The following is a 13,682-nucleotide window of genomic DNA, read 5'->3' as shown; positions in this document are numbered from 1 at the left end:
TGCTAGATACCAGCTGCCAACTACACATGGAGCCATTGATCATTACCCGTTGAGCCCGACAATCTAGCCAACTTTCTACCCACCTTGTAGTGCATCCATCCAGCCCATACTTCTTCAACTTGCTGACAAGAATACTGTGGGAGACCGTGTCAAAAGCTTTGCTAAAGTCGAGGAATAACATGTCCACTGCTTTCCCTTCATCCACAGAACCAGTTATCTCATCATAGAAGGCAATTAGATTATGCTACCCCTCACATGCTACCCTTCACACTTGGGAGGAGCGCTGATGTGCATCTGCAAAGCTACCTCATTATCCTCCTTCAAAACCCCCTTTAAAACTCTCCTTTGGCATGATGCCAACAAAAAACTTGAAAATGGCCAGCCTGCTGGCTTGCTAAGATAACTGTCCATCATGCTCACTGTTTCCTTGTACTTTCCCATCAGTATCCATCTGTTGACCCTTGTCTTATACTAACAGGGTAAGCTTCTTGGGGCAAAGGCCATCTTTTGTACAGCGACTAGCACAACGGTCCTTGACTAAGGCTCCTTGGCATGACAGTAATGCAAATAATTATGTTTAAAGGGAGTCAAACTTAGTGTGTTGTTCATAAATGTACAAGCAGCCTAAGACTCTTAACTGGGAATACTTTAGAAACCTAAAAGTCTAGTAAATAAACTGGTTCAGAAAATCTGTTCTCAAAGCTTTTGTAGGTGTCAAGAAGAAAAGAGGTCTCCGATATTTTGAAATCCTACATTATTGTTAAAGTGGTGAGGTACTGTTGGCAGATAAACACAGGCTGCAGCTATGTGCTACTGGAAACATTTCTGTATATCTCCAGTACATCACAGGCCGTAAAACATGAAATAACTTGCATCTTTAAGGATTTGTAGCAATCGGATAATGGAACTGCAATTTTAATGCATCTACTGCTTAATTTAATCAAAATGGATCCTAACCATCCAGAGACGAAAATCATATAATCACACCTGTAGCTAACCATGCACTAAGCACCCCCAATCCCCAGTGACTTCAATAGAAATTAAATTAATTTAGCATTCTGGAGAACACGGTCAAATTTTTGCAGGGTTGGGCCTTCAGATTGATTGCCGCTATCAGCTAGCTCCCACAAGTGTCAGGAAGGCATTTTTCTCTGATGCACCACTGGACAATTGGCCAGGTGCATGCTGGGTTTTCTCTCTCTTCCTGACAGAAGCAGGATCTCAGACTAGATTGGCCATGGTTTGGTATGGAAAATTCCATGCTCCATACATTGTGAAATGTAAACAAATTTTAAAGAAACCCACAAGTGAAAAGTTGTGTCCAGATCAGAGGTGGGCAAACTATGGCCCACGGGCCCGTCCTGCCAGCCCTTGAGCTCCCGGCTGGGGAGGCTAGTCCCCAGCCCCTCCCTCGTTGTCCCCCTCCCCCACAGCCTCAGTGTACCGCCAGTGCGGGAGGGGGCTGCACTGCGGGGGCAAGGGAGAGCAGGAAGGTGCGGCGTTTAGATGCTCCTTGTAATGATTAGAAACAGGAGCACTGGCTGTTGGAAGTCTGAAAGGACAGGAAACAGGAAGCTGGGGGGGAAGTTGAGGAGGCGGAGTGAGAGCTACCGAGGGTGCAGCAGCAACTTGGTAAAGAGGTTTCCACTTTCAAAATAAAGTCCTGTTGAAGTTCATTAGTACCTTGCTTGGTTGCTACAACATTTTGGCGACGAGGATGGATCTTCTGTCTCTGAACCCACCTGCACCCTTTCTGCAAAGCCCAGGTGAGCCTCCAATTGCTTTTAATGCCTGGATCCATTTGTTAGAGACTTATCTGCTTGCAATCACTGCTACAGAGATTTCTGAAGTAAGAAAGCGTGCTCTGCTAATCCACTGCCTTGGAGCAGAAGGGCAGCGTATATTTTACACCTTTCTCTTTGCAGATAATAAATATGAGACTGCACTCACTGCATTAAAGAACTTTTTGTGCCAAAAGTGAATGTAGTAGCTAATTGCTACAGATTTCGCCAATGTGAGCAGAAAACAGGGGAGACTATAATGCAGTATATTGCTTCCCTGAGGAGTCTGATTGTAACTTGTGACTTTGGGAATGTGGCAGATGAGATGATTAGAGACCAGCTCATTGAGAAAACAACCATGCTTCATGTAAGAGAACGCTTGCTTCTACAACCACAGCTTACACTAGAAAAAGCAATAACCATTGCTACTCAGATTGAGTCAGTTACAGCTGAAGCCAAAATAATGAGCATGGATATAGGAGGCACAGTCCAGGCTGTGACTCCTTTGCAGAAAAGTTCACTATTGCTGCAGACAAATGATTACAAGAGGAAAACTAATGGAAAACCACAGAATCAGCAAATTCAAAATACAGTAAAAGCATACTTTCGCTGTGGATCCCCACATCACCTTGCAAGCTACACAGGATGTCTGGTAAAAGTAGCTCAGTGCAATCATTGCAAAGAGATTGATATTTTGCTAAAGTATGTCGTAGCAGCCAGTTCAATCAACAGGTGCATGCAGTTACAATACCAGATGTTACTGTGCTGAGCGTGGACAAAATCACTACTGCACATATTCCAGAACAAATAAAGTACACTGTAAACATTTCCGCCATACCCTCAGGCAAATCACACTCTATTCAGCTAATGTTGGACACTGTCTCAGCAGTATCTATACTACCTGATTCCATCTATCTGCATTACTTTAAAGATGTGCCTCTTACTGAACCCAAACTTCACTTGGTGTGCTATTTGAAAAAACATATTCCAGTACATGGCTGCCTGCCAGCAATAGTTACTTTTGGTGATTGCTGTGTAACTGCAGAGTTCTACATTGTCCACCACGGCACTCCTATCCTTGGCAGAGATTTATTGGCTGCTTTAAATCTCAGGGTAGTTAATGGATTAATTGATCTCCCTCAGCAAAGCACTCTTGTGGTACACACACAAGTTTCAGCTAGGACCCAACACCAGGTTGAGGAGAAACTCGGCTGTGCTTATGGGCTTCTGCATAAAGTTAAAATGAGGAATAATGTGATGCCTGTACGACAGACGTTACGGCGCTTACCATTTTCAGTCAGGGAAGCTGTTTCAGAGGAACTTAGAAAACTTGTTCAAAAGGACATTATTGAGAAGATTGACTCCTCTGAATGGGTTTCACCTATAGTAGTGACGCAGAAGAAGGGTGGAGGCATTCGCCTTTGTGTGGACTTACGGGAGCCAAATAAAGCTATTGTGATTGACAGCCATCCTCTTCCTCACATAGAAGAAGTATTTGCAGAACTCCGTGGAGCAAAGATGTTTTCTACTCTTGATTTGCAGACCGCATACTACCAGGTTATGTTGCATGAAGATAGCAGAGACCTCACAGCATTTATTACATGAGGGACTATTTCGTTTTAAAGGTGTTCCATATGGTCTCGCATCTGCCCCAAGTGCTTTCCAAAAAATGATGTCATTGATTCTGAAGAATCAACATGGAATTCAGTGCTATCTGGATGATATTATCGTGTTTGGAAATACTTTTGAGGAGCATGACAATAACCTGCAGTCTGTACTAAACTGCATCAGCAAAGCAGGCCTCAAGCTCAATAGGTCCAAATGCAAATTTAGACAAACTGAACTCTCCTTTCTGGGGCATATAATTTCACAGGCTGGACTAAAACCTGATCCAGATCATATCCTGGCAATTTCAAATGCTCCTCCTCCAACAGATTTGCAAACCTTACATTCCTTCTTGGGTCTTACCCCCGGTATGCAAAATTCATTCCCAATTATGCTTCTGTCATTGAACCATTATGAGAATTACTATGGAGAAGTTCAACCTTAGTGTGGACAATGGATGCACAAGCTAGTTTCGAAACGGTGAAAGACTTGATTGTACATAGTTCAGTACTTGCACTATTCAGTCCTGCATTGCCCACAATTGTAACTACTGATGCTTCTGATTATGGACTTGGGGCTGTCCTCACACAACTTCATGAGGACAACACAGAGAGGACTGTTGCATTCGCTTCGAGGACACTAAGTAGTGCCAAGAGGAAATATTCTACAGTCGAAAAAGAAGCACTTGCTTGTGTCTGGGCTACTGAAAAATTGAGAACTTACCTGTGGGGCTGCACATTCAAGTTGAGCACAGACCACAGCCCTTTGACGATGTTGCTCACCATGAAAGGACAGGGAAGAGCAGGATATCGTATTGCTAGATGGTCTGCAAGACTACTCTTTTTCAATTAGGAACTAGCATATAAGCCTGGAAACCAAAATGTGGTAGCTGATTGCCTTCACCAGATGGTCCACCGGAGGATGAGGATGTAGTAGTTGTGCATATTACAAGCACTCTTACTGCAGTTACAAAAGAACAATTTCAGGATGCTTGTTCAGCGTGTCCAATTCAACAAAAACGAGGGGAATTTCTGACAAAGAAACGGCCCAATAACCCTAAAAACCTTGACCCAGTTTTGCTGCCTTATTTTAGAGTTCGGGATTAACTTTCTTTGCTTGATGGTTGTGTGCTATGAGGTACACACCGGCTACTTGTGCCAGAAGAGTTACAGTCAAAACTCATACACCTGGCGCACAATACTCATCAAGGAATTGTCAGAACCTAACAACGACTGTGGGATCTGTATTGGTGGCCAGGGATGGACTCTCAAACTGAAGCCCTCATAAAATCCTGTGTCACTTGCCAAATGCATGATAAGACAGCAGAGACAGGTACCCCTCCATTACAGCCTGATCCTCTTCCTGAATCTCCATGGGAAAAAGTGGTGATTGACACTGACACTGCTCCAAGTGACTGCCGTTATGCCATCACTTTAATAGACTATTTCAGTAAATGGCCTGAGGTAGGGTTTACATTACAAAATCTCTTCTGCTACAGTAATTAAATTCCTCTCTTCAGTTTTTAGCAGGGAAGGTTACACCAAAGAACTGGTTTCAGATAATGGTAGTCAATTTACTTCCCTGGAGTTTGCAAAAAGAAAAGGAGTACTAGTGGCACCTTAGAGACTAACCAATTTATTTGGTTAGTCTCTAAGGTGCCACTAGTACTCCTTTTCTTTTTGCGAATACAGACTAACACGGCTGCTACTCTGTTCCCTGGAGTTTGAAACTTTTCTAGCAGAGAGGAACATTTTACACAGAAGGTCATCCCTATATTACCCTCAAGCCAATGGGGAAATCGCACAATTTAACAGAAGTTTGAAAGAGTTTGCAAACGGCTAAACTGGAAGGACGATTGTGGATAACCTTCGCTACTGATTTCTTGCAAGCATACTGGGCTACGACATGCCACAATGCAAAGATCACCTGCAGAATTACTGCACGGGAAACAGATGAATACTAAACATTGCTGGATTGTTAAAGGCACGACCTGATGCCCCAACTGAGGATGATGTGAGGAAAAACAGTTGAACAGAACCAAGCAAAGTATAAGGCTTTCACAGAGAAGTGGCGGGGTGCTAAGGAACAAAAGTTTGAGTATGGTTCCTTCGTTAGAATTCGAAAACCTGGAATTTTATGCCAAGGGGACCAAAAATTCACAAAAAGAAAAGGAGTACTTGTGGCACCTTAGAGACTAACAAATTTATTTGAGCATAAGCTTTCGTGAGCTACAGCTCACTTCATCGGATGCATTCAGCTCCTCTTAAAATCATAGAGACCTTACACCTATCGACTTTCTGATGGGCGGGTATGGAATGCTTCTTATCTTGCACCTACCAACACCCAGACTGCATTGGATGACTTCACAGTAGTATCAATACAACAAGACACTGCACTGGAATCAGGGCTTGAGAGACAGCCTGTCAGACCCAGACAACCACCTGTCTGGACTAGAGACTGTTATGTAGTATCTACAGTGTTTTTTCAGTGTAATATTTCTGCCAACAGTATAGTGTCTTGTTTCATATTTGTTCCTGTGGTTAGAACAACGTTTATTTTAATTGGGACAGCTTCTTAAGAGAGGAGGGAATGTGGTGTTTAGATGCTGCTTGTAATTATTAGAACTGGGAGCACTGGCTGTTGGGAGTCTGAAAGGACAGTAAACCGGAACAGGGGATGGAGTTGAGGAGGCGGAGTGAGAGCTACCGAGGGTGCAGCAGCAACTTGGTAAAGAGGTTTCCACTTTAAAAATAAAGTCCTGTTGAAGTTTGTTAGTACCTTGCCTGGTTGTTACAACAGAAGGGAGGCTCACCTGCAGCCTCAGGGAAAAGGCGGGCGGCGCGGGTGGCAGGAGCGCGGCGAACATGGGTGGGCGACTCAGGAGGAGCACTGGGCAGCCGGCCAGAGAGAAGCGGCGCTTTAAAGGGGAAACTGCTGCTTCCCTCCGATTGCCCCTGCTCCTCCTGAGTCCTCCGCCCATGTTTGTAGGGCCACATTCTGAAAGGGGCTTTAGAGGAGGGCCTGTCAGGGGGCAGGGGTGTGGATAGGGGGCGGGGCAGTCGGGGAGCAGGGGGTTTGGATTGGGGGTGTGGTTAGGGGCAGGGGATCCCAGGAGGGGGTGGTCAGAGGACAAGGAGAATGGGGGGGTTGGATTGGTTGGAGGTTCTGAGTGGGGCAGTCAGGGGGTGGGAAGTGGGATAGGGTGAATAGGGTTAGGGTTTTGGGAGGCACAGCCTTCCCTACCCAGCCCTCCATACAGTTTTGGAACCCTGATGTGGCCCTCAGGCCAAAAAATTTGCTCACCCCTGGTCTAGATCCTCTCCACAAGTGATAACAATTGTATCCTGGACTACAGTGCAGAAGGTTAGATCCAAAAGGTAGAATCTGCTCGGTATAATGTCAGCACAGTAATGTTTAGCAAAACTGGAGTTACAAGAAATGCTAGTTGATTTGACACAGGATGCTTCTCAGCCACTGTCAGATAGACAGAGAGATCCTGTAGAGGCAAGAGGTCAATACCCACAATTTTCACTTAATGAAGGCTGCTTTTACTACATGTAAAAATCCAGTTTTCTCATATCATCCACTAAGGCTGAAGTTCTGTAAATTTATATTAGTAAACAACCACACATTTATTTAGGATGTAAATAAAACTAAATACCAAAGAAAATGCACGTAAACAAAAAGAGCAGGTCAGCGTAAGAGTTACATAAATCAATACAGAGCATTTTCAAAATTGGTCACAAATCTAGCATTTCTTATTGCAAGCAAAAATAAGTCACTTCTAGGGTGCATGTAAGATACTCCACATGTAACTTAATATAAATATTTTGTAAATACAAGTAGATAAGACTATATGGTAGAAGAAAGAAGCAAATATCTAAACTCAAAAATTTCTGTTATGTTAAAATGTAAATGCTCTAGCAAAAATATAGGTTTCAAGTTATAAACTGTTATGAGTTCTATAGTTTGGAACTTACTGTCTCGTGTGCATTTAAAACTTACTTCCTAATATTGCATTAAACATTTTTTTACATTTAATTTATACTTCATCTTTCTTCGGCATCACTTAGAAGCCTTTGATATTGATCCCCTGGATATCTTGACAGGTAGCTAATGGACAGCTGCTTGAATCACTTATGGTCTTTTGCTTCAGGTCTGGTTTCATCTTGCTTTTGTAATCTGGTTGGGTTTTGCCTTCTTTTGATTGGGGTGGCCTAGATCCAAGATTGCTTCTTAAATCTACCATGCTAAGCAAAATTGGCTTCTTAGGTCACTCTACAAACCCTGTCATCTCCACTGGGTGCTATTATAATCTCCCTGAATTCAGCAGAACTCTGTCCCTGAAATATCTGATAACTAACTTTCAATGAACTGTTAGAATAAGATTTCTAGTTAATTGTAGTGAAGCCATAAAGGCTGTTGTTGAGGAACATATGACGCATTGATTGATGGGTCAGGAGCTCTTTGTATTCTAGCCCTTTACCCTTACTTCCTAATCTTAAAGACTGTTTCTGTTTATAGTTGTTATCTAAGGCTGTTTATAACAAGTCTTCTCACTCTCCATGATAGTGATGTTACTGGATGATAATTGCAATTACTTGCATCCTGGGTCTCTCAACCACTCTTGACAGATTTTTCATGAGTTTACTAATAAGTATCTGCAAAATCCTGGTATAATTAGAGTTGGCTGATATCCCTCTAATTATCTTGTTGCAATGAAGAATGAAAACAGGGAGGCAAATGGCCTTGGTTCTCATACTCAGGGGATGTTTTTGAGGGTTTTTTTCTAGGATCATTTACCAAAATACTGATTAAAACTTGCAGATGTTTCCTATCTGTTTCACTCTCAATCACTGTGTTTTTCAGGAAATTTAGAAAATATTAATACTCATGTTTTTTCAAGCCCAGGGTAATGATTCCTACACTAGCTTTATAAACCTACTTGCAGCTATAAATGTACAGTAAATTAAAGCAATCAAATAGTGCATAAATAGCTCATGAGTCAATCAACGCCTTCTCCTGTGACCCTGGAGCTTAATTCAAAGCTTATTACCTTGTTTGTGTAGTATAATCCCTGGAATAAAAAGTGGAAAATCAGGTCATTTTATGACTGCAAAATCTTTGCTGTAACGCAAGTAGAAGTCATTTGCCAGGATTGCAAGTTTTATGGAATCATAAGATGGATCATGGAAGCCATTTAAAAACCCATGAAACCTAAGATAGCCTCTTCAGTCTAATTCCCTTCCTAATTATAGTTAAATATGAAAAACTATTTTAAAGCAACATTAAGGAATTTACTTACATCAACAAAAGCCAAGATTAAAAGGCCATCACAGGTGACGACTACACTCATAAGAACATAAAAATGGCCCTACTGGGTCAGTCCAAGGGTCCATCTAGCCCAGTATCCGGTCTTCCGACAGTGGCCAGTGCCAGGTGCCCCAGAGGGAATGAACAGATCAGGTAAGCATCAAGAGATCCATCCCTTGTCGCCCATTCCCAGCTTCTGGCAAACAGAAGCTAGGGACACCATTCCTGCCCATCCTGGTTAATAGCCATTGATGGACCTATCCTCCATTAATTTATCTAGTTCTTTTTTGAACCCTGTTCTGGTCTTGGCCTTCACAACATCCTCCTCACTTAGCCTTAGGAAACTGCACTGACAGTGTGCTTATCTGTGGGATTAAGGGGAGGTTCCAGCAATGAGGAGGTTAAATGAGTCGAAAAGCATTCCACTCCTGACCCAACCACCTTCAAGAAACCCTTTTAATTCCCAAAACATCTCACCCCATTGGTCCACGTCCCAAACTGCACAGATTAGCTAGCATCCACTCTTTATCATCTTATTATTTATTTGCATTGTGGTGATGTTTAGAATAGTGGTTCTCAAGTGATGGCCCACGGGTTGCTTGTGGTCCAATCAGCACACAGATGTGGCCCATGTGACATCCTCAGGGCCATACAAGTAGTGTATATATATTGTGTGGCTGCAGCCCACATAACACACAGAGAGCTGCATATACAGCCCACAATGGTAAAGAGTTGAGAACCACTGGTCTAGAGGCTCCAATCAGTGGTCAAAGCCCCTTTGTACTAGACACTGTACAAACATATAACAAAGGCATGAACCCTTTTAATCTAAGTATAAAAAAGCCATAAAAAATGAACAAAGCCATCTACTCAGAACTGGCCAATTTTCCAAGGGTTATCACATCCTGCTTTTCCTATGTATTGAAGCACCCCTGATGCAAACATTAAGCACTGCTCTGAAACCCTGCCAACACCTACAACAAGAAAGGAGAGTTAAGTCCCAAGTGGCATTCTTAACCATTCCACTAAAAATGGGGCCACAACATTATTTATTAAAGGAAAAACCTAGCAGCAGCAGCACAGCACAGACTGAGGGCTTGTCTACACTACTGCTTAAGTCGATGTAAGTTATGTTGCTTGGGGGTGTGAAAAAAACATCCCTCTGAGAGACGTAACTTACATCGACTTAAAGCGGCATCTACACTGAGCTACGTCAGCGAAAGAAACAGAGTAATTACGTCAACGTAATGCATCTTCACCAGACACTCTACATCAGCGCCGCAGAACCAATTTAGCGCGGTAATGAAGACAAGTCCTGAGACCTTACACTAACAAATCAGAGCAAAGCCTTGGTCATACATACTATGTAAAAGGTCACACCCACATTGCAGAATAAAGAATAGAAAGGATCTCTTTGGTAGTGTCTCTAAAGTGAACCCTTATCTTTAATGTAGAACTTGTGTCTTGAAATGGTAATATTCAAAAATATTCACCATCAAAGCACTCAGCATACCATCATCATATTGGACATTGGGGTACTCTAGATTAGATGGATTATAGATTTATTCCAAAATGGCATTTCCTACATCCATTGATTCATGTGAAATCAATGGAATTTCAGGGTGAAGGAACAACCCTGTAGGAACTTTAAAACATTTAAAAATATTTTGTTTATGCAGGCCACTGCAAGTAACCTCCTAGGACTGTCCCCATAGGCATTCAACAGAGCGTAGAGGGTGCCCACCCAAATGTTTCCTAAAGCAAAGTACTAAACAGAATGGAAAAGAATAACGCACGCTATGCAATTACTGAACTAAGAGTGCTAGGTCCCTGTGATACCTGTTATCAAAATGATTGGCACATCCATGGATAGAGCTGAAGAGGCTAAGTGAAGAAGTAAAATGGGAAAGGTATATTCTCTCCACTGTAGGGACTATAATCTCCAAATTAGCTTGTGCAACAATATGTTCGCTAGTGTTGATGTCTGGGTAATGGAACAGAATCCAAGCTGAAAACTTTTATGATACAGTTCAGAAGGTATCATTTTTGTAACCTCTTGTTTGGCATCACAAGCATCCCAGCAATTTTCCACAGGAAAATTGGAGATTCTCCAAGGTTGGGAGGGAATGGAAGTTCATATGGATGACATTTTAGTTGATAGGGGAGTCAGAGAAAGAGCATCATAAACCAATAGCAGAATATGCATGAGGGAAGTCCCGAGTAGTAGATGACAGTGGGGTAAGCCCAGCTCATCTGTTGATCGGTCAAGAGATCATAACAGAATTGCCAACCTTCATCCCAAGTGGCTCTATTTAAAGGATCTGAGGTAGAGATGCCAAATGTAAAATCTCAGGCTTTATCCTTTAAACATTAGAATGCAACTAACACTTACCCAAGCTTAAACAAGGAGACCCAGTCCAAATAAAACTGAATTAGGAAAGATATTGGACAACTCCAGTTGTTAATGCATGAAGCTGCACCCCAAGATCCTGCATGGTTCAGGCTAATAGAGGTACAAAGAATCTTGAAGAACGACTGGCAGGTAACCAACACAACTGATTCCAACCACAGATGCATGTTTCCCTTATAGCAATAGCACTCACAGCTGGAGTGAATGGGTGAATTCAGTAAATCTACTGAACCAGAACCTACATCTTTGGGATTTGATAATCCAGATCAATCAGCTGGACAAAACCATTCTCAATCACAAAACTGTGAAGCTAGTGACTCAGCTGGGTAATCTGTTGTTAAAGATTATTTCTTGTTACAGGTTGTTTATACAAAAAACCCAGGGTGGATAAAAATCAATGATTTTTTTTTAATCTGACTTTTTTTATTTAAATCAAATTTTTTTGATAAGTTTTTTCCCTCAAAAAGCATTTTATCTAAAGATAGTTTTAATTAAGATACATTATTGCTCAAAGATATATCATCATGGAGTAGGGATTATAAATTCTAATTATATAGTATGAGACAATATATTCCTGTAATGTTTAAAAAAAGTTTTGTAAATGAGTTCCAATAGTTAGTGGATTAGGGACCCAATCTTATAGGGTTCCACAGGCTTCTGTATAGATTATTTAGGCTAATCTTTCTGTCTACCCAATGGGACTCAGTGCTCAGTCTAGAACAGTGGTTCTCAAAGCCGGTCTGCTGCTTGTTCAGGGAAAGCCCCTGGCGGGCCGGACCGATTTGTTTACCTGCCGCATCGGCAGGTTTGGCCGATTGCAGCTCCCACTGGCCGCGGTTCACTGCTCCAGGCCAATGGGGGCTGCGGGAAGGGCGGCCAGCACGTCCCTTGGCCCATGCCGTTTCCCGCAGCCCCCATTGGCCTGGAGCGGCGAACCGCAGCCAGTGTGAGCAGCGATTAGCCGAACCTGCGGAGGCGGCAGGTAAACAAACGGGTCCAGCCTGCCAGGGGCTTTCCCTGAACAAGTGGCCAGACCAGCTTTGAGAACCACTGGTCTAGAATACACCATCAGAGATACTTAGTTTTGCAGTTCTCAAACTGTGGATTTGTGTCTCCAGAGGTAGCAAGATGCTTGTTAACAGCAAAAATGATTTAAAAAAAATAATATATAAAGGTGAGAAATAACTGACCTCAACTCTATTGTCCCTCTGCAAATTTGTGTACACAGAGTCTATCCCTTACCTCTCTCTAAAACTGCGAAGTTTCAAAAAGTTCAATGAATAGAAGATTGTTGGGAGCAGAACATTGGACAAGGAGAAGTCTGGAGATAAATGTGAGACGCGAGGGACATATGCTTGTTTTGTTAAAATATTATATGTTTGCTGTTGAAGAAAAAAATCCAGAATACTTAACATTTAAACAATTTAAATGTCTGTCTGGTGATGTTCTCATCCCAATACAGCATGGCAAGAAAATCCTCCAAATATTAATGATTAACCTGTTGAATTGGAGATAGTTCACCTCTCAATGACTTCATAAACATCTGCCTCAATTGCCTTTGGTAAATGAAATAACGAAACAATCATTCATTTTCTGATATAGCTGTAAAACTAATCTGAAAAGTTTTCAAAATAAATACTGTTTAAAAACGTATAGTGTGTACCTTCTAAAAATGAAACCTACATCTATCTCTGAGTTGTGAAGAATATGTATTAAGGTTATATTAACAAACAAGAATGCACTCTTATGTAGAAAACCACGATTAAATAGAGTCTTCCTGACTAGTGATTTAAATCAAATCCACCCTGAAAAAACCTCAAACAAACAAAAACCCAAACCTATTTTATTCATTTTAATAAAGTTCCTTGTTCAGTATTAGAAGAAAGCAACTCTTTCTGAGATTCTTTACTAATGTCATATAACAGTACATGCCCAAAATGTGAATAGAATATGGTAGGGCAACATCCTCAGGGTTCTAAGTACCTATATTGTTCTTAACTGACCACTTTGTTTCAAAATGAAATTAAGAGAGCAGAGATCACTGTTCATGAAACAAAATCAAAATGCTTCCTCTATTTACAGCCACATTTAACTATTAAAACAATTGCAAGAACTAGGCTGACAATAAGGCTTATTCCAAACTAGGAAGCAAACAAAAAAAAGCCATGCTCAGGGAAAGCAAAATCAATGCTTACCACATGGAAAAGACTGGTAGAGAGAAAAATGTTATCTTTAGACTTTGTAAAGGGAATAAATTATAAACAATTGAAATGTTAAATGAAAATATTAAAGAGTGTACTTTTTATTGTAAATGTGTATAATTGTGGCTAACACAATGTTATACAGTGACAGAACAAAACCTATCATCTACGGCATAAGACTGGGATATTCTGAAGTATTGCAATAGGAATATATCTGCATACCAACTGTCCTTCATTAGGTGCCTATGGCCAGGATGATCTGTGATAATATCAGATCTCGACCTTCCAAGGTGGTGTTAATATTAAATTTACTCCTGGGGGAATTCTGTACCACTGTGCACATGCAGAATTCATGTCCCCCTGCAGATTTTT

At 41.6% G+C, this 13,682-nt stretch overlaps 1 protein-coding gene across 4 annotated transcripts in view; it reads right to left on the bottom strand.

Annotated features, from left to right (window-relative positions):
- Positions 1-13,682, bottom strand: part of TSNAXIP1 (translin associated factor X interacting protein 1) — a 69,683-nt gene that overhangs the window by 42,288 nt on the left and 13,713 nt on the right. The window contains exon 1 of one of the 4 annotated variants that reach the window (XM_048816469.2): positions 84-1,173. The exons of 2 other annotated variants lie outside the window; for them this stretch is intronic. In XM_048816469.2, coding sequence (XP_048672426.2) covers positions 84-181 — 98 coding nt within the window. In that variant the 5' untranslated portion in view covers positions 182-1,173. Of the gene's footprint in view, positions 1-83; positions 1,174-13,682 lie in introns of those variants that run through there. One more of the 4 variants, XM_048816472.2, reaches the window with a different exon arrangement.

This window comes from Caretta caretta, chromosome 12, assembly GCF_965140235.1.
Source record: "Caretta caretta isolate rCarCar2 chromosome 12, rCarCar1.hap1, whole genome shotgun sequence".
NCBI lineage: Eukaryota > Metazoa > Chordata > Testudines > Cheloniidae > Caretta > Caretta caretta.
Note: the sequence above shows the minus strand (reverse complement) of the source record. Positions and strands in the feature narration are given on the sequence as shown.